Genomic DNA, 19866 nt, shown 5'->3' on the forward strand with positions numbered 1-19866 from the left:
CTTATCTTCTCATTATCCCAAATAATTTGCTATTATACCATACGAGGAGAATCTCCCTATACTTCTGTCTCGATTGAGGGGAGAAAAATAGATAAGAAATTCGTGAAAATAACTAGCTTATGAAAATGCTTGTTTTTAGGAAAGTTGGGATTATTAAAAAATGGCACAGGATTGGGAGTTAAAATATCTGGGCGACAAAAGCTCTTGGCTCAGTTCTGACACTAACTCTTTGGCCTCATGCAGGTAACTTCTCATCTTGGTCTTCAGCAACCTCCTCAGTAAAGTGTAGAATTTGAATGATCCTCCATTCCTTTCTCTGTCTAAACATTCTCTAACACTGAGTTTATGAGTTTCTTTGGGTTATGGTCAGATTTTGACCACAGACCATCCTCTACAGAGTTCAGACAAAGGTAACAAATTTTAAGATAGCAGGAGTTATTTTTGCATGGCCAGTAAGCCTTTTAAAACCTGAGTCTTCAAATTGAGCTATCTTCATAACCCTCTTCTTAAATTTAAATATTATTTCCTGTCCTTTCTACTTTCTTACGTTTCTCCACCACCTCCCCCCCCCCCCCCCCCCCACACACACACAAACAACCCAAAACCCCCAAACAAACAAAAAACCCCCGGGGGGGAAAAAAACCCCACCCTCTTGTGTTTTCTTCATTTTGAATTCTTGAAAGACAGCATATAATCACGTTTTTCTTTGGCTGCCTCTTGTCACCCCATTTCCACTGTTTGCGCTTTTCTCCAAGTAGGTAGATGCAGGCAGTAAAGATGTAGTTGAGAGAGAAGGCTGCTAGACCCATTGGGCTGAGTTTGGCAAACACAGGATATACCCACTTACCAGTCTCAGAGTAGATCCATAGGACCCTGCTAATGTAAGGAGGACTGGCAGCAGCCAACACGGTGAGGTCTTCCTTCTTCGATGGATAGCAGTGTGGCCTGAAGATGACTTCAACCAGGGAGAAGGGGAGTGTGAACGTGTGCATGGCATGATTGAGCCACACTGGAAAGATATCATCTAGGGCCATAGGGTAAATGAGTTCTCCATCGTAGAGAAAGAGGATCCAGAAGGACAAAAATACAAATGTGGATACAGGAAAAGCCAGTGCGGTGAAAAGCAGGTCTCTGAAGGCAGTTATTAACTTAATGTCTTTTTTCCCTTTAATTCTCTTCAGCACATCTTCCATGCAGGCGACCCCATAGAAAATGGCCTGCAAGAACAGATTAAGGAATGTCAAGTACTTCCACTGTTCACCATTTAAAAAGATTTTGGACATCTGCTTATTCCTTCCTTTTTGTGAGATGTGATAATTGAGGAAAATATACCAGATCAAAACAAGGAAGTGGTCTGCACATGGGGAAGTCCTCGTCATGGCTCACTCTGACCAGGAAACTGTGAACGTCTGAAGTGGCTTTGGTCTGGCGTCCTTGTGCCGGGTGAGGGCTGAAGCCCTGCAGCAGGCAGGGGAGTGGCGAGACAAGGAGCCCTTGGTTCTTGTCTTCTTGAGGGAAAGATTTCAATCAAGAGACAAAGTGTTGAAAAGCAACCAAGAATTTATTGACCACAGCAGAAGTATATTTAGGACAGCAAAACAAGGAAGGGCACGGAAGAAGCAATAGGAGAGTCCTAGGCTGGACTGCCTTAGCTCACTGGGAAGTAGAGAATGGGGGCCTTGGAGACAGGTCCAGGGGGTTAGCCCTGGACAGGATGCTGCTGCCCATTGCTCCCTTGGTTGCAAGTCTCGTAGAGTCCCTTAGAGGTTAGGGGATGCATGCCTGTGGGAGAAGGAGAGAGGGAAGGAAATGGCACTGGAGTGCTCCCTGGAAAGGGAGAGAAAAAGAGAGAGGGGACCCACTTTTGCCTTTTAAATGGAAAGGTAAAAACTGAATAAATAGCAAAAAGGTTTCTTTTGTTCTTATGAAAGAACTCTGTAAAAACCGGGAGCTGACACAGGTTCAAGTTCTTAAGACCCAAGCTGTGAAGATGTGGATGTGACTGAGACACACTGTGCCATATTAAGGTAAAATAATTCTCATAAGGAGGGGAGGGAGAGTGGAAAGTTAAGCTGGTATGTATGTATCTCACCTTTATTCTTTAGCATTATTTCACCAGTGAGATTTTTTTTTTTTTTTTTTTTTTTTTTTTTTTTAGCAAAAACAGAAATATATCATTGGGAAAGTGTATCAAATGACTAACCCAAGAAAGACCCTCTTTTATTTTTTAAATTGAGATACAATTATCAAATAACATTGTTAGTTTCAGGTCTACCACACAGTGATCCAATGTATACAAATATTGTGAAATGATGACTGCAATAACTAGTTAACATCCATCATCAAATGTGTAACATCCATTTGTAACACATAGTTACACATTTTTTTCTTGTGATGAGAACTTCTAAGATTTACTTTCTTAGCAACTTTAAAATATGCAACACAACATTTTTAAGGATTTTTAACTCATACTTAATTACAATATACTTGTAATGATGACACCTCACTCTCTAAACATTTCTGTTACTCAACATAGGAGAACTATTTGTAGGTACTAAATTCTATAGGTGGGAAAATCAGTATGGCTAAAATGATTATTAAAATTCTACTTCTGGATGTTCAAACCACACTCCAGCAAGTGGCATAGTACAGAACAATGATGAATTATTAATCACAGTCTTTCAGTTATTTCATTGATTTGAATGTGGTAAAAGTTGAAGGTTGACCAATTAGCTCTGAAGAGAGCAATCCTCCTGAGTCCCAAGATTCTCCAGTGGACCCCATTCAGTTGCCTTCATCTGACTCCTCCAGAGACGAGGTGCTGGTAAAGTTCTCATGCAATACTGTATTATTTACTACTAGAGACCCGATGCACGAAATTCGTGCAAGAGTAGGCCTTCCTTCCCCTGGCTGCTGGCACTGGCTTCCCTCCAGCACCTAGGACCTGGGCTTCCCTCACAGCCCCAGCTTCGTCTGGAAGGATGTCTGGAAAGATGTCCGGTCTAACTAGCATATTACATTTTTATTATAGATTATTATAGTAGACTAGTGGCCTGGTGCATGAAATTCGTGCATGGGGGGGGGGTGGTTGTCCCTCAGCCCAGCCTGCACCCTCTCCAATCTGGGACCCCTCGGGGGATGCCCGACTGCCAGTTTAGGCCTGATCCCTGCCTACCTGCCTGATCACCCCCAACTGCCTCCCTCTGCTGGCCTGATTGCCCCCAACTGCCCTCCCCTCCTGACCTGATCACCCCTAACCGCCTCTGCCTCAGCCCCATCACTATGGCTTTGTCTGAAAGGATGTCCAGAAGGTCTCCTGGTCTAATTAGCATATTATGCTTTTATTAGTATAGTCACCATGCAGTCATTACATCCCAGGACTTATTTTTTTTATAACTGGAAGTTTGTACCTTTTGACCCCCTTTATTTATGTTACTCATGCCCCACCCTCACCTCTGATAACCTGTATCAGTGATCTAATTTTTGTCTTGTTTTTTTTCAGATTTAAGATATAGGTGAGATCATATGGTAATTGCCTTCCTTTGTCTAACTTACTTCACCTGCATAACATCTTCAAAGTCCATCTAAGGCTGTCCCAAATGGCAATATTTCTTTTTTTTATGGCTGAATACTATTCCATTGCCTATACATGCCATATTTTCTTTATCTATTAACCCATTGATGGACACTTAGCTTGTTTCTATGTCTTGGCTATTGTAAATAATGCTGCAATGAACATGTGGGCCCAGATATCTTTTTAACTTAGTGTTATCCTTAGTGTTTGGATAAATACCCAGAAGTGAAATTGCTGGGCCATATCAGTAATATTTTGTTTGACTGAAGTTTGACTTTTGTTATTCTTTTAGGACATCAACTATATTTCCTGAGTTATTACATATTTGAAATGTTTGTTTGTTGCCTTTGTAGCTGAATAATACTTTAGCTAAGTGCAACATTCTTAAGTTTTTTAGTTTGTCAGCTTTGCAAGCATTGTTCCACTGGCTTCTAGTGTTGAATGTTTTTGTTGTTGTTTGTTTTTGGTGTGTTTTGTTTTTGTAAATTTTTTTTAATGATTTCAGAGAAGAAAGGAGAGGGAGAGAGAGAGAGAGAAACATCAATGATGAGAGAGAATCATTGATTTGCTGCCTCCTGCATACCCTCTACTGAGGATTGAGCCCACCAACCCAGGCATATGTTCTTGACCGGAATCAAACCCGGGACCCTTCACTTCTCGGGCCAATGCTCTCTCCACTGAGCCAAACCAGTTAGGACTTAATGTTGTTTTTGATTAATTTAAGTCAGTGGTTCTGAACCTTGGCTGCACATTAGAATCACCTGGGAATCTTTTTAAAATCCTGATTTCTGGGCCTCATCAACCGGAAATTCTGTTTCTTTGTTATTAATGTTGTGGCCCCACACCATAACAAAGAAACAGAATTTCTGGAGGATGAGGCCCAGAAATCAGGGTTTTTAAAAAAGATTTCCAGGTGATTCTAATGTGCAGCCAAGGTTCAGAACCACTGATTTAAGTCAATCTAAGTTTTTCTCTTGTAAGTGACTTAAGCCTTTTTTGCTTAAATGCTTAAAGGATTATTTCTTTATCTTTAAAAAACCAGTGATTTTACAAGTGATGCCCTGATGCTGGCTGTTTTGTGTCAGATTTCCTGGTAATGCATAATAACATGGACTTCAAACATGTAAAAGAAATGGCCTAAATGACAAGTTGAAAAACCCACAAGTGTGTGAATTATGAGATGGATTCAGTGCATTACAAGGTCAGACAAGGGGAATAATGGGCTGAGAGGCAGAGCTTGCAGGCTTACTCATCACACCAGCTTCTCGGGCCACACAGCCCAAGGCAGAAGCATTCAGGTGGGGCAGATGAAGGAGAGGAGGGAGTTCACCTCGTTTTGGACAATGAGCCGCCCTGGGTGGATGCTGTCAGGCAGGGCCAGGCTGGAGGTCATTTCCCAGGCATCCACAAAGGCCACACGGAGGTCAGCAAAGGCAGCTCGGAGGAGCCGGTTCACCTGCAGGGTGAACCAGTCACTGCCATACACGGACTTGTAGCCAGTGTTGGCCAGTTTGATGACCACAAGAGTGTGGGGCTCCCGGGCCAGCAGCGCAGCCACAGCTGCCCGGATCCCTGCCAGTCGCTGCACAAAGACGGATGGAGGGAAGGTGGTGAAGTGTGCGCCCAGCCCCAGCACCACCACGGTGTGGGGGCCCCCAGCCAGGCCTCCCAGCTCCCGGACCACGGAGTGCAGGGAGGCCACCGGTGTGCGGAGGGAGCGCAGGGGCCAGCCGTGGGCCCGCCAGTGCAGCACTATGTTCCGAGTGGTCTCTACGGCCATCAGGGGCCCTGTCTGATACGTGACGTGTAGATCCATGGGCTTCAGGGCTGTGGGAGAACAAGAGAAAAGGCTTAGGGGGTAATATAGAACTGTATTTCCTGGTTTAAAACTCTAGCACCATTTTCCTCTATCATTCTATGGCCCAACCCTCGATTTTGCTCTCCTTAATCTATAATATTGTCAGTGACCACCTAGTTACCAAGTCTGAAGACCCAGTTCTCAGTCCTTCATCTCCCTGGCTCCTTGAGCATTTTGTCTGGTTGATTTTCCTTTGGAATCCCTTCCCTTTCTTAGCAGAGTGTTGTCGCTCTCTACAGTCTCCTTGCAGATCTAACGCTCCAACTCAGATTCATTCACTGGTTCCACCCGTGTATAAAGACTTGAGTCAGGCTAGAGATTCAGGGTTGCCCAGTTTATGTCTTTGCACAATGGTGGCCAGCCTAGGGGGCCTGAGACTCCTGAAATACAGCCTGTCTGCTTTGTCATGTGCCCTGGCAGAGAGCTACACACACCTACAGAAAAAGGCCCTTTCTTTGCACGAAGTCTCTACCTGCTCGCCCCACCGTGTGCTCCATGGCTGTGTGGGCACAGAGGGGCACCTTTCTCTAGTCCACAGAAAGGTGCCAGATCAACTAGCACAGTCTCTGGTTTTCCCAACCTCTGTCATGAGCTTCCATTCATCTTTAAAAGCAGCTTTTGGCTAGAAAACTCACCCACTCCACCCGGCCATGAGCAGAATTGTCCCAAAATGATCCTGGGAAGTCACTCAACGTTGATGAGACATCGAATTAGTTGGGAGTAGAGCTCCCTTTTTTCCTAAAGGGAGGGGCTGCATCCAGGCTGACCCTCCTGGGCCGTGGGAGCTTCAACACTTCAAGCAGGAGTCAACGTCCCACAGGCCTCAAGGTCTCCAGGTGGAGGCAGCAGCTGTTTTCTAACTTCTGGGAGCAATGGCAGCCCACTTGTATCTTGTGCCAAGAAGTTTGTAGGTAAAAAGGAAGAACTATGGCGTGTGTGTGTGTGTTTGGCAGGGGGGTCTCCTCCACTAGAGCATAGACCCACTCTGTGGGCCCCATGCACCTCTCTGTAGGATGGTGGGAGGACAAGTGGGGGACGGGGCTGGGAGCTGATGCTCTTTCTCTCCTAGACTCTCAGGTTGCCCCTTTCTCCAATAAAGCATATCCCTTAATTCCTGTTATGTTATATTGTGGAGCTTGTGCCTGCAAGGCAGAGACCCTGTGTGACACTCTCACCTCCTTGAACATCTATCTTCAGAGGAATAAATACCAGTCTGTCTGAAGCTCAGGCATTTAAATGCACTTCCAATCCCGTGTCTTCAAATGCCTCATCCACATGCTCCACAGAAACCCCTCCCCCCCACCTTTTAAATCCAATATGAAAAGGTATAAAATAAATATGTCATCTTCTCTCACTCCAGTCTCTTGCTCCCATATCTAGTAAGCATGCCAGTTGCTTTTATTCTGAGTTCATTTTATGGTTATCCATAGTGATCTGATCACCTCCCTTCATTGCAGAGCCAATCAGTTAACAAGACTGTGAATTTTTCCAGCATATTACTTCCTTTACTGCTGTCACTCTATTTCTTGTTCCAATTTAGCCTCTCCTCACCTCACGTGTTGACCATGCAATTGTCTTATGACTTGCCTTTGATCTTTCTTTTTCAATCCAGTCTATCCAACAAACCAAAAACTGCTTAAAAACAGTTGGTGTCTCCCAAATGTCACAAGACAAAAACCTCTGGTTTCTCTACAATTATTTTCTTAACTTCCAACTCTACTCCTCCAGTATCCCCCAAGCAACTAACTAGTTCCGCCCAAGGCTATCCATGGTTCATGAAACATATCTACTCTGCTGTTAGAGCTTCTGATTAATAATTGAGATTATGCATAATCTGGGCATTGTTTCCCATCCCCTCCTTAAGGGAATCAGGTGTCCTGTCCTTCTATATCACTCTCCTGGATCCAGGTGGATGCTTTATGCCTCCTCAGAGCCCTGGTTCTGCTCTTTTTCTCTTAGGAGTTGTGCCCTCTCCCCTCACGGCCACTCACAAGGCACAGTGTCACGCAGATACTCCCACCACTGCCGCAGCGTGGAGTCCCCCATCATGTGGATGACATGACCAGCCAGGCAGCCCAGGATGCTGTCAACAGTGGAGAAGGAGCGGCCAGAGCAGGAAAGAGAGTGCCACACTCCTCGGTGGAAGAAGCCAGAAGGCTTTGGGCCTGGGATCCCAGGATGGCACAGTTGTTTGGGAGACAGCACTGTAAGCAATTGTTTGTAAGCAAAACAATCAGTGGATACAGAAGAAAACTAAAGCTACAGGCACGGGGTAAGTGCTGCCATTTCTGTAGGCCCCAGTGTTACTTACCCAGGCTCCTATCGCTCTCCTTGGCCACCCAGATTGGAGAAATACCCTGAGGGAGGACCTTGTCTGTCACATTCCTGAAGAGAAACCAATTGGCAAGAAAGGAATCCTTAATGGAAATGTGTTATAGGAAGGAATTTTGGGCTAAGGTGAAATGGGGGTTCTTGGGAAAAAGGAAGTTCTCAAAGTCAAGGGCATCTGTCCAGAGTCAGGGCTTCCGGGAGACAGTGAGGGCTCTAGGACTAGAGAGGGGCTAGAAACTAGAGTTCAGGGATCCAGGCTTTTTGAATTTCCTGGCCCCAAAATTTCATCATTGTGGAAAGCAGATGTTTTAAAATGTACCCAGGAGTCTGGTGTGACTCAGTGATTGATCATCGACCTATGAACCAGGAGATCATGGTTCTATTCCCAGTCAGGGCACATGCCCAAGTCCTGGCTCTATCCCTAGTAGAGAGCATGCAGGAGGCAGCTGATCAATGATTCTCTCTCATCATTGACATTTCTCTTTCTCTCTCCCTTCCTCTCTGAAATCAATAAAAAAAAAATATTTAAAAAAAATGTACCCAGTATTTTGGTTTTATTTAGATATGGTAAGGTCAATAGATCAGGAGATGATCGCCATGGGAAAAAATAGTGGTTCGGTTCTGAGACGTGGGGACATGATGCACCATGCAGGGCCACATGGGGGAAGCACCAGGCTTGGTCAAGAGGCATCAGGAGCAGGAGAAAATGTGGGCAAAAGTCTTTATTGTGTTTTTTGCAGGAAGGAATGGGTGAGGAAAGGTTAACAGCTGAGTAGGTTTAGGGATGAATAGTTTGAATAATTTCATTGGGCTCTGGGCTATAGGGGTAATCTCTAGTTGTCTGGTATAGTACTTGGCACTGAGGGATTTCAGGCTGGGAGATGGTGTCTGGTTGCAAGAGCCTGATAAAAGGAAGAGGAGTGGTGGTGTGGACTCAGGAGGGGTGGGTTGCATATCAAAGGTGTGCCCAAGACAAGTTGTTGGATATCTCTAGGAGTCAGCTAATCCTGGGAGGGGCAGTCCCACAAGGCCCCAAGATGTCAAAGCATCACAAAATACAGAACATTAAAAACATGACTTATAGGAGAAGGTGACTGGGGCATTTTACAAGAAGTCTTAACTCTCCTGTTGGTCTCACTGAACTCACTCCAGTTGGACTTTCACTCTCACACTCACTCTCAGAAATGGCAAAATTCATGATCAGTTCTCAGCCCTTGTCATTCCTGACTTTTGTCAGCCCAGCAGTAGCTCCCTCCTCCTTGAGGCTTGTTTTCCTCTTGGTTGTCAGGAGACCTCCCTCTCCTGGCAGCCCCTTTTGCTATCCCCCTTCTCCTCAACCTCTTTATATTGGAGTGTCCAGTCCTCACTCCTCTATGGCAATCACATTCTCTCCCTTGGTGGTCTCACTCCACTTCCTGACTTTGACTTTCCCATTTAGATCTCCAGCCCAGTTTCTCTGTCAAATCCAGATTTGTGTATCTGCCCATCTGCCCAATGTCTTCACTTGATGGTCTGACACGTGACCACCTGCCTCATCCAGAGTTTCCCCACTCCAGCAGATGGCAGCTCTGTCATTCCAGGTGCGCAGGCCCCAAACCCTGTAGCCATCTGAGAGTTCTCACTTTTTAGTACATCCCACGTGGTATCTCTCAGGAAATCCTATGGGTGCTGCCTTCAGAATATATCTAGAAGTGAATCACTTTAGACACCTCCTCCACTGCAACCTGAGGTCAAGGCTTCCTACCTTTTATTCTCCCTTAACCTTCTGCAGTCCATTCTCAACACAGTGGGCCAAGACACGCTTTAAAAATGTAAATCACATCAAGTCCATCTTCTGCTCAAAAGCCTGCAGTGATCCCTTTTATCTTATACAGCAAAAACCAACATATTTAGAGAACCCTTCCTTAATTATGCCACGTCCTTCCCACAATCTCTCTGGTCTTTTCACCCACCACCTCCCTATTCTTTTTTGTTTTTAATGTATTTTTATTGATTTCAGAGAGGAAGGGAGAGGGAGAGAGAGATAGAAACATCAGTAATGAGAGAGAATCACCGATCAGCTGTTTCCTGAATGCCCACAATAGGGATCGAGCCTGCAACCCTGGCATGTGCGAGGTTGCATATGACCGGGAATCAAACCGTGCCCTCTTGGTTCATAGGTCAACGCTCAACCACTGAGTCACGCCAGCTGGGTCCACCTCCCTATTCTTTACTCCATCTACCTGTCTGTCTTCCTTAATGTTCCTCAGACACTACTAGTCATACTACTGCACACCCTCTGCCTGGAACCCTCTTCTTCCAGGAATATCCTTGGCCAACTCTCTCATCCCCTTGAGTCTTTGCTCAGGTGTCTTCTTTTTTTCTTTCCTTTTTTTTTTTTGTAATCCTCACCCAAGGATATTTTTTCCATTAATTTTAATTTTAATTTTTTAATATATTTTTTATTGTTTAAAGTATTACACATAGTAGTACATATATCTTCTCCCCCCCCCTTGACCTTCCCCCAGTCTCCCCTTTTTTTTCATTAATATTTAGAGAGAGTGAAGAGAGGGAGGTTGGGGGGAGAGAGAGAAACATTGATGTGAGAGAGATATATTGAATGGTTGCTTCCCACATGTGCCCCATCCGGGGCTAGGGATGGAACTTGCAACCCAGGTACATCCTAGGTACATGCCCTTGACCTGGGATCAAACCCGAGACCCTTTAGTGTCCGAGCTGACACTCTATCCTCTGAGCAACACCTGCCAGGGCAGATGTCATCTTAATGAGGTCTACCCTGACCCCCCTTAACATTGCAACCTGCCCTGGACACACTCCTAATCCTCACCTCCTCCATATTTAAAATTTCCCATAGTACGGATCTTCTTCTGACATCCTATGTAATGTACTTATTGTTATGTTTATTGTTTATCATCTCTTTCTCCGGTCATATGTAAGCTTTACCAGGGCAGGGTCCTTGTCTGTTTGTTCACTGCTGCTTTCCCAGTGTCTGCAGCAGAGCCATACTCATAACAGATGTGCAGTCAGCATTTGCTCAAAGAAGGGATGGACTGATTGAAGAGGTTGTGTCATAGAGGAGAGGGAATTTACTTTCAGAGAGGAAGAGGAGAAGTGCAAGAAAATATTCCTGGAATTTTGAAAGATGCCTAAGCATGGCCTATCCTAAGAGTGTTAGGGCCCTGGTGGCCCATAGAGGTATAAAATTTCAGGAAGCAGATGTGGGATTATTCCAGGGACTCTGGACCCAGTTGGAGATGCCTGTCCTAGCAGAGCTCAAGACCATACAGGTTTGGACAATGGACACCTTGAAGTGACCAGTGTGGACAGTTGACTAAAGAAGGAAAGATCCCCCATGGTCAAGTGTCAGTTCCTTGGCAGAGCCCTAGACAAGGAGAACACTCCTCACCAGCCCTGTTGCAGTGGTCCTCAAAATTCGACTAAAGTTGATGTAAAGAAAACACTTGAGCTTGGGTTGCAAATTCATGCCCACTACACATTTGTCGCATGTGTGGTTATCTGTTTAATGCCTGTATCCCATCAGTACACTGTTAGCTTCTGCAGGATGAGGCCATTCTGCCCTGTTCTCCTCTCCCCAGCACCCCCAGGACTTTGGATGGTATCTAGCACAGAGTTGGGGGTGAGATAAGACTCAAGAGAAGCAAACATCTGAAATCAGATGATAAAAGTTCTAAGACCTTTACATACATTAATTTATTAGTTTCTTCCACAAGTCTATGACAGTGGTATTATTACTATTCCCTTTAAAATTAGAGAACAGAGGTACAGAGAGGATAAGTAACTTGCTAGAGATCACATGAATACAAGCTGGCAAACAGTAACAGTTGGAGAAGGGATTCAAACCTCACAGTCTCACTCCGGAGACTCGGGTTTTCCTCCAAGCGACATCCTGAGACTAGGATGTCAGTATTGAATCTTAGATTTATTTCCAGTTGACTAATGCAAATGAGATAGGTGGTTCTCCCTTTCTGACCAAAGGGAGCATGAAAATTGGTCCTGGTGTTAGATTTTTATGTCAGGAGGTAAATGTTAGTGGGAATTCGCCAGACAAGAGGAGTGGCCGAGAGCCTCCAGAGATGGGTGTCTGCTGGAGCTGGCACCTCGGGTGTCTCCAGCTCAGCGTGCCTTGGTGCTTTATCCTCATAGCAGCAGTGATAACTTCCATGCTCTTTGGGGTCATGGAGCACCAGACACCTCACCTGTCAGTCCTCCCACCTAAAACATCTCTGCCTCTAGCTCTAGCCTCTTCTCTTTTTTCCTCTCAGAGGGGGAGTCCCTCCACTTCTTCTCTTCCCCATCCCACCCCCACCCCCAGCCATCTTCTGGGGCCCTGTTTTTGCTTCCTTCCCCTACTGTCTCTCTACTGGAGACCAGATGCCTGGGTCTCCCATTTTAAAAAATGCTTCCCTCATCCCTGGAGGGGTCTCTCCAGCACCAGCCCTGCCTCTGATCTCAAGGCCAGAAGGACTCACTGTAAGGAAGTCAGTTTTCATGGTCTCCTCTCCCTCAATCCCATTCTCTGTCCACCCAGGAGGCTTGCTCCCTGAGACTAAGGACAATTCTCAGCCTCTTTTGCTTGGCTTACAGGCTGCAGCCTCTGTTTCTGTCTCACTCAGTGAAATCATATCCACCCTTTCTACTCTCTGACCATACATGCCGGTGACTTCTAAATCTATATCTCTCCTTGCAGGGGCCATCAGTAGCGGGGAGGGGATTAGGACTCTTCTCCTTTGCCAGGGGTCTGTGGTTCCTCTTCAAATTTCAGCTAAATTGTCACCTGCCCTTACCATCATAGACCAGATGGGGTGCCCTTTCTCCATGTCTTCAAACCACGCAGTGCATACAGTTAAGCACCTATTACACTTCATGTTTTAAAAAGTCATGCATCTCTTCATTGAAAATGTGTAGAAGGCAGGAAATCTGAAGATTATGCATAAGTAGTCAGCACTTGGCATGGGCATATAATAGGTGCTCAGGAGGTGTACACAGTAGGAGTGAATAGGGAATGATAAGGGCAGGGACTCAGGCAGAAGACTCGTAGGGTCCAGGATTCAGGAGTTGGGGCAGTTTCCAAGAATGCTGGGTTTCTTACCACAGCAGCAGGGCCTCCTCTTGTGGTGTGGTCACGTTCCAGTAACGTCCACTTGAATGTCCCACCAGTGAGTCGCAGGGCAGGGTGGGTGGTCGAGCGCAGAACCAGAGCTCCCCCGAATCTTCATCCCTATAGTGACAGGTAGACTCTTCCTCTCCAGTTAACAGGGGGTTAATATTGCAAGTCACAGTTTCTTCATATCCTGTGGGTCCCCGAAAATAGCCCATGAAATCGACTGTGGCCCATTGGTCCCTCCAGATTCTTCGAAGAACCCCAACTGCCTCACTGGAGTGGATTAGCCGAACTTGCACCTGGGCCTGCCCAGACCAGAAAAGAGGGAAGGACAGAAGGTATGTGCCGTTCTCCAGATCCTGGACATCCCCAGGGACCCCTGCCTTCAAGTCAGGACCCAGCAGCTTTGTCCGAAACAGATCCCCACCGTGGGTCTTGGGCCTGCCCCTATGGTCTCTGGCCACAAGGATGGCCTCCAAGTAGCCTCCCAGGGCATAGCTGGCCTGCACAGGACCCTTCAGGTGGTAGGTGGAGGTCTCAGGGCTGGTGGAGGCCAAAAGGTCCCCTCCATCTCCTGGAGTCAGAGGCCAGTGCAGAAGGTGGGTCAGGTCTGAGAGCTGCGGGGGGAGAGAGCCAGAGGATTTGCGGGCAGGGCGAGGCCTTGGGGACAGAGGGACAGCACTATCAGGCCAGGAAACCCTGGTATACAAGATCTGTGGGGAGAAAAAGAGGAAACTAGTCAGTGATTTTTGCCTCTTCATATTTTTTTCTGTAAAGAAGTTTTCAATTCACCAAACTTAGTCCTCCTCTGCTTGGTGGGTCTCAGTCAGGAATCCTATCTGCCTTCCTTTTTGCTGCTTCTGACCCAAAGCTGTTGTCTGAGCCACCACCACACACATCTGCAAATACCATCTCATGTTTAAAACCATATTTCTGTGAGTTTTGTTAAATCCCAGAGAATAAATAACATCTCTGTCTGCTGGTCCCTACTGGCTTCTGCTGACCACCTGCTTACCTCTGACACACACATTCCACTGCCACCAGAGGGGGTCCAGGCTTGGACCCACCCCCACCCCTCATCTCTAGCCCTCCCCACTCCTTACAAGTCCATCTTCTCTCTGGACTCCAAAACCAGAGTAAATCCTCCTTCCCCTTCTATTTCTCTTTCCACAACCCCTGTCTCTACTAGACATGTCCGACCTGGACTTAGAAGGAGGAACAGTTGATGGAGTGGACATGAGGGGACCTGGGGCACAAAGGTGAGCCATGTGCAGATAGAATGGGGTTTGGGGGAGTAGGCTGGGGCTCCAGTTCTCTTCAGCCCCCAACAAAAATCCAAGTCCCAGGTAAACACAAACCTAAGTCAGCCTTGCCTCACAAGAAACACCCATACGGCCCAAAATCATAGTACAAGTGCTTAGCAATTCCTCCCAGGGAAGGAAGTTAATCCAGTTAGAAGGCCCATCAGCATTTGGTGGTCTCTAGCATTTATCTACCCTGCGTCTGATTTATTTTCTGACTACACCTTAGCATCAAGGATCTTGACCCTCTTTCTCAGAGTTTCCTCACAGCATAGACATTAAGTTAAATAAACACACTCCTGGCCATTTGATATTACCAGGTCCCCCAAGGGTCAGGGCACTAGGGATGCCCAAACACCTCTCCTTACATTTTTCCTGGATAAAATCAACATAAGCAGGAAAAAAATATTTTGGAAGTACATCAGGAAGGGAGAACTGGTACAGAGGGGAAGGGGCAGAAGGAGAAATTTCCTTCATGCAAAGTATTGAGACCTATCCTAGAGGCCCTTAATTGCTGCTTCTGACCCAAAGCTGGAATTTAAATTTTTCTGTGTCATGTCACAGGAGTTGCTGGTGCAGTTTGTGACCAAGAACTGGGGTGGCCACTGTCTGACCAGAGACCAATGTACCATGCGGTCAAGAGACATATGCAATTGGGGAATGAGACATGATATGATGGAGAACCACAAGAGACCACCAATGACTCTGGGAGTGGCTTGGGATTAAGCCCTTTATCCACAGGATCTATTGGAGCCACCACCCCTTCTTCAAGCCAATAGCCAATGAGATGGTCAGCAACTGTGATCAAGAAGCAATGTCCACTTCACTCAGGTTAGTGATAGGAAGGAACCTGTTTACTTTTCAGTCTCTTGGTTTTTCTTCCCAATTATCGAAGGGAAAATAGAGGGAAGAAGAATGAGAAAGGTATGTGTGAGCAGAGCATGCCTCTCTCCCCAATTCAAATCAGCGGGAGCCTTAGCTGAACTTGGCAAGAGGGGATGGAGGGAGAAGGGAAGGAGCTTTAAATAGGACATAAGGTTGAAGTTGCAAATGAACAGCACTGAGTCTTAGACAAACAAACTCAACTGATATAAGAACTGAAATTGACTTAAAATGTATGGAATTAGACTGAGATGTGGTTAAGGAAGCTCAAGGGAAGGATAGCATTCAACAGACAGTTGATGGCAACAATGGGAAGAATTAAAATTATTTCAAGTTTATACTCCAACTAGGTCCTCCCTAAACTGGTTGCATGTTCTTCAGTAAGCACCGACTTCTGGTCCCTGCAGGCACATCATGGTTTATAGCAACAGTCTTGAAGCTATATTTTAACTGCTTGGGCCTCAACAAGCAAACACTGGGCATCTGCTATTGACTTTGATCTAAAGATCTGTTCCTAAAACTAGAGTTAAATTACCAAGACAAGAGAGCATAGGGGTTTGTTTGTGTTGTATTCCAAAGTATATCACCTCCACCCTAGGTCAGGTTGAGGGGGCTCATCTCTCTAGGGGTAGATAAGAGTTGGTAAAAAAAAAAAAAAAAAAAAAAAGGGAATGCAGAGAAAAAGGTGACATATAAAGGCCATAATGAAGGAGAGGAAAATGGACTAATTTAAAAAGCATGTTAAAATATTAAAAGCATAGTTGAAACCTTCTGAAGTGACTAGCGAACAATGGAGAGAAATATCACGCCAGAAACAAACGCTCTTCTACAAAGAATGATGTGACACTGAAATATTTTTGCCGATATTGAGTAACACAGGTTACTCAAATACTGAAAAATGCAAAAATAGGAGAAAGGCAAATGTGTTAGGTAGGAATTGCTTTTGGCTGGTAGTAACAGACACTACCTTCAGTGGCATAAACAAAGGAAGGTTTATTTTTCTCACAATAACTGTCTGGAAATAGACAATTGGTGGCCTTAGTTCAATGTCTTAAGGATGTAGGGGCAAGGTCTTTGTGATTTCTTGACAGTTCTCTCCTGGTCCCAAGAAGGCTGCTGGAGCGCCAGCCATCATGTTTACTTTGGGGTCAGCAGGAAGGAGAAATGATATAGCACCAAAATAGCTTTAAAAGTCCTACACTATTACTTTTATTTATGTTTCATGTAGTGGAGTCTGGACATACAGCCTTCTCCCCTTTCCTTACTGGGCACAGGTTTGGGTTAGTAGGGAAGAATAGGAGAATATTTCTAGAATGAGGCAAAAGCTTCAGAACCACCAGATGTAGTTCAGGAATCTGCTGAAGATGAAACCAACATGGGCTGAGGGAGAACCTACCCCCCAGGAGGCACGTTTCATGGGACAAAGCAATTTCCATGCAAGAAGCAGTGGCCATAGCCTTTGCACAGAGCACAGGAGACAAAGATATGGCGATGGATTTTGTTCCATTGTGCCACTTGCAGAACCCACAGTTTATGCAGCAATTGGATATCAGGACCATGGAACTTAGTGGGGAACAGGAAATTAAGATGTTTTAAACATACATGATAGGGGGAAGATGGGCCCTTAAAGTAAGAGCTGGTGCTGAGGGTCTGGTTACTGCACATTTTCACATGCTTTTTAAATTGGTTATTGCAGATTTTCACATTTTTCAAAAGGAAAGAAATAGCCCACACCGCTTCCTCTGCAAGAGGAAGCAACATGCAGAGGTGGGTTTCCCCTGCTGCTGTTGTACGCACAGGACACCATCCATCACTCTCAGTGGGAGAAGTTTCTCAATAAAATTTAAGATCATAATTTGTGGACTTTGGACAACCTATGCAGAACAACTAGTAGTCTGGTGGGGCTAAAACCAAGAAACTTTTCTCTTCTTTGCCTATTGACTTATCTTCAGACACCTCTGAAGCTCAGCTTTGGTCTTTGGCAAAACCAGAGGTTGGATTATATTATGTACAGGGCTCTAAGAAAACTTTGTTTTCTGGTTTGCTGCTCATAAGAGGGGGAATTTACCATCATTTTCTAAATCAAGTGGGTGTGAGTCTTGGGTGGTGATAATATAAGAGTCCTATTGAGCATAGAGGCCCTTCTTGCTTCTTTTCTCTCTTCCCCCATCTCTGAACTCTCAGGACTTGAAAATGTGAGACAGTGATTCTGCATATGTGCATCTCTTGTGCAGATCCAGCTCCCCTAAAGGCAGGTTTCCAAATGTCTAGATTTGGGGAGGGTGTTTTTCACTGACACTGTTGGTTGCCTATCCAATATCCCATTTTTATTTGGGGTAGAATAAAGCCAAATGTGATACATTATCATCATGCAATACATTATTATTGGTCCGAGCCAATAATGACATTCACATTCCACATTTTTTCAATTTTCTTGAGAATTTCCCAGTTCTGGTTAATAAGATATGAGGAGAGGGGTATCGGAGACAGCTTCCACTCACCTAATAAAAGGGACCAGCTTGATGCCCTATTTTATTTCCACCTGGGATGTGGATTCAGTGCCTGGAGATGCATCAAACATCTTGCAATAAGAAAGGAAAGGCCATTTCAAACCTTGTTTGTCTTCCACTCCCCACATAATTCTGGTGCTGAGTGTCACAGGAAACACTCATATCATGATAGGACTCTGGCTCTTTCTTTGTGTCATGATGCTGAGTTGGCACAGTGTGGGATAGGAGTGTTCCTGGAAGCCATTCCTATCCCAAGACATTTAGCTATAACTTAACTGTATGCAGGAATGACTGAAAATTACATTAAATAAAAACTAAATGTTCCTCAATTCAAACTTCCTTTAATGGGCTCTAAAAAAAGAAAAAAAAAGAGCCTCTGACCACTCCAACATCACCTGACATGAAAGAAGCTGTAATAGAAAGATACATGATCTTCTCAGGTTGAGATTAAAATATTTTACGATGTAAATTTTACAAAAACACATGACACTGTTAGCATCCTTCCCAAGGTCTTGGAAGAGATCTATATAAATGAAGGACTCTGAAACTTGGCTTCCTGGCAAATATACCTCAGGTTATGACTATTGCAAAGCCAACTCTGTCCCCAGTCAACTGCAATATGAGATACCATCCTATCGAATAAAAGACAAAAAGGGTAATTAACCGTACCTCTGCTACGCTTCCCATTGGCTAATCAGCGAGATATGCAAATTAACTGCCAACAAAGATAGCAACCGGCAGCCACGCAGCTGAAGCGAACAGGAGGCTTGCTTGCTCCAGTGATGGAGGAAGCCAAGGTTCCCCGCCTGCTGCGGCCTGGCTCTGAGCTCCGAAAGCAACAGCTTCAAAAGCAACAAAGTTTCAATTATAGAAGCTAAACAAACTCCAGATACCTGCTTTCAGCCAGCCACGGCCTCAGAGCTGGGAGAGCCAGTGAAGGCAACAGAGTTTCAATTATAGAAGGTAAATAAATCCCAGAATAAAAAAAAAAAAGAAAGAAAGGAGATGCTGGAAGCTTCAGTCACAGGCTAGCCTGAAAACGGCCCTCAGCCCCTCACCCAGACTGGCCAGGCACCCCAGTGGGGACCCCCACCCTGAAGGGGGTGTGGCCAGCCTGAAAACAGCCATCAGCCCCTCATCCAGGCTGGCCAAGCACCCCAGCGGGGACCTCCACCCTGATCCGGGACACCCTTCGGGGCAAATCAGCCGGTCCCCACCTATGCACCAGGCCTCTATCCTATATAGTAAAAGGGTAATATGCAAACTGACCCTAACAGTAGAAAGACTGGGAATGACTGGTCACTATGACACACACTGACCACCAGGGGGCAGACGCTCAATGCAGGAGCTGCCCTCTGGTGGTCAGTGTGCTCCCACATGGGGGAGCTCTGCTCAGCCACAGCCAGGCTGATGGCTGCCAGTACAGCGGTGGTGGTGGGAGCCTCTCCTGCCTCCTCAGCAGCGCTAAGGATGTACGACTACAGCTTAGGTCTGCTCCCCGCTGGCAAGTGGACATCCCCTGAGGGCTGCCGGGCTGCCAGAGGGATGTCTGATTGCCAGCTTAGGCCCAATCCCCCGGGGAGCAGGCCTAAGCCAGCAGGTGGTCATCCCCCGAGGGGTCCCAGACTGTGAGAGGGCACAGGCCGGGCTGAGGGACCGCCCCTCAAGTGCATAAATTTTTGTGCACCGGGCCTCTAGTAATTTATAAGACACATCTCAATTTCAGAAATGTTCAAATATGAAAAAATATACATCTTAGAATTGACAAAATATGGTATTTGCAACATATATAATAGACAAATGATTAAACCCAGAAAATAGGAGGAATGAACACAAATCAACATGAAAAAGACAAATAATTCAATACAAAAATGGGCAAAGTATATAAACAGGCAATTTATAATATATATAATTGTTAATTTCAGAGCGAAAGGGAGAAGGAGAGAGAGATAGAAACATCAATGATGAGAGAGAATCATTGACCAGCTGCCTCCTGCACCCCCCTCCCCCTACTGGGGATAAAGCCAGAAACCTAGGCATGTGCCCTGACCAGGAACCGAACTGTAACCTTCTGGTTCATAGGCCAATGCTTAACCACTAAGCTATGCCAGATGGCCTAAAAAGGCAATTTATAGAAGGGAAACTTTAAAAAGAAAATAAATGTCAGAAAAAAAATGCTCAACTAATTTAGTTATATAAGCTAGGAATGGTTTAGCTGCCGATTACAGAAAACCCAACACATAATGGCTTAAGAATGATGGTCTTATTTTTCTCACACAACACCATGT

General features: G+C 45.4%; 1 protein-coding gene across 6 annotated transcripts in view; it reads right to left on the reverse strand.

Moving 5' to 3' along the window:
• LOC139008896 (NXPE family member 3-like) overlaps positions 1-19866 on the reverse strand; it is a 34282-nt gene that overhangs the window by 10989 nt on the left and 3427 nt on the right. For all 6 annotated transcript variants that reach the window (XR_011471228.1, XR_011471227.1, XM_070412649.1 and 3 more), the window contains exons 2-6: positions 12874-13598; positions 7744-7817; positions 7424-7636; positions 4905-5401; positions 848-1217 (exon numbers count right to left, since the gene is read on the reverse strand). Coding sequence is in view for 4 of the 6 variants with exons in the window: in XM_070412649.1 (XP_070268750.1) it covers positions 848-1217; positions 4905-5401; positions 7424-7636; positions 7744-7817; positions 12874-13598 (1879 nt within the window). In the remaining 2 variants the exon portion in view is untranslated. The remainder of the gene's footprint in view (positions 1-847; positions 1218-4904; positions 5402-7423; positions 7637-7743; positions 7818-12873; positions 13599-19866) is intronic.

Source organism: Myotis yumanensis, unplaced genomic scaffold, assembly GCF_028538775.1.
Source record: "Myotis yumanensis isolate MYYU_CA2020_CCGP unplaced genomic scaffold, mMyoYum1.0.hap1 SCAF_4, whole genome shotgun sequence".
Taxonomy (NCBI): domain Eukaryota; kingdom Metazoa; phylum Chordata; class Mammalia; order Chiroptera; family Vespertilionidae; genus Myotis; species Myotis yumanensis.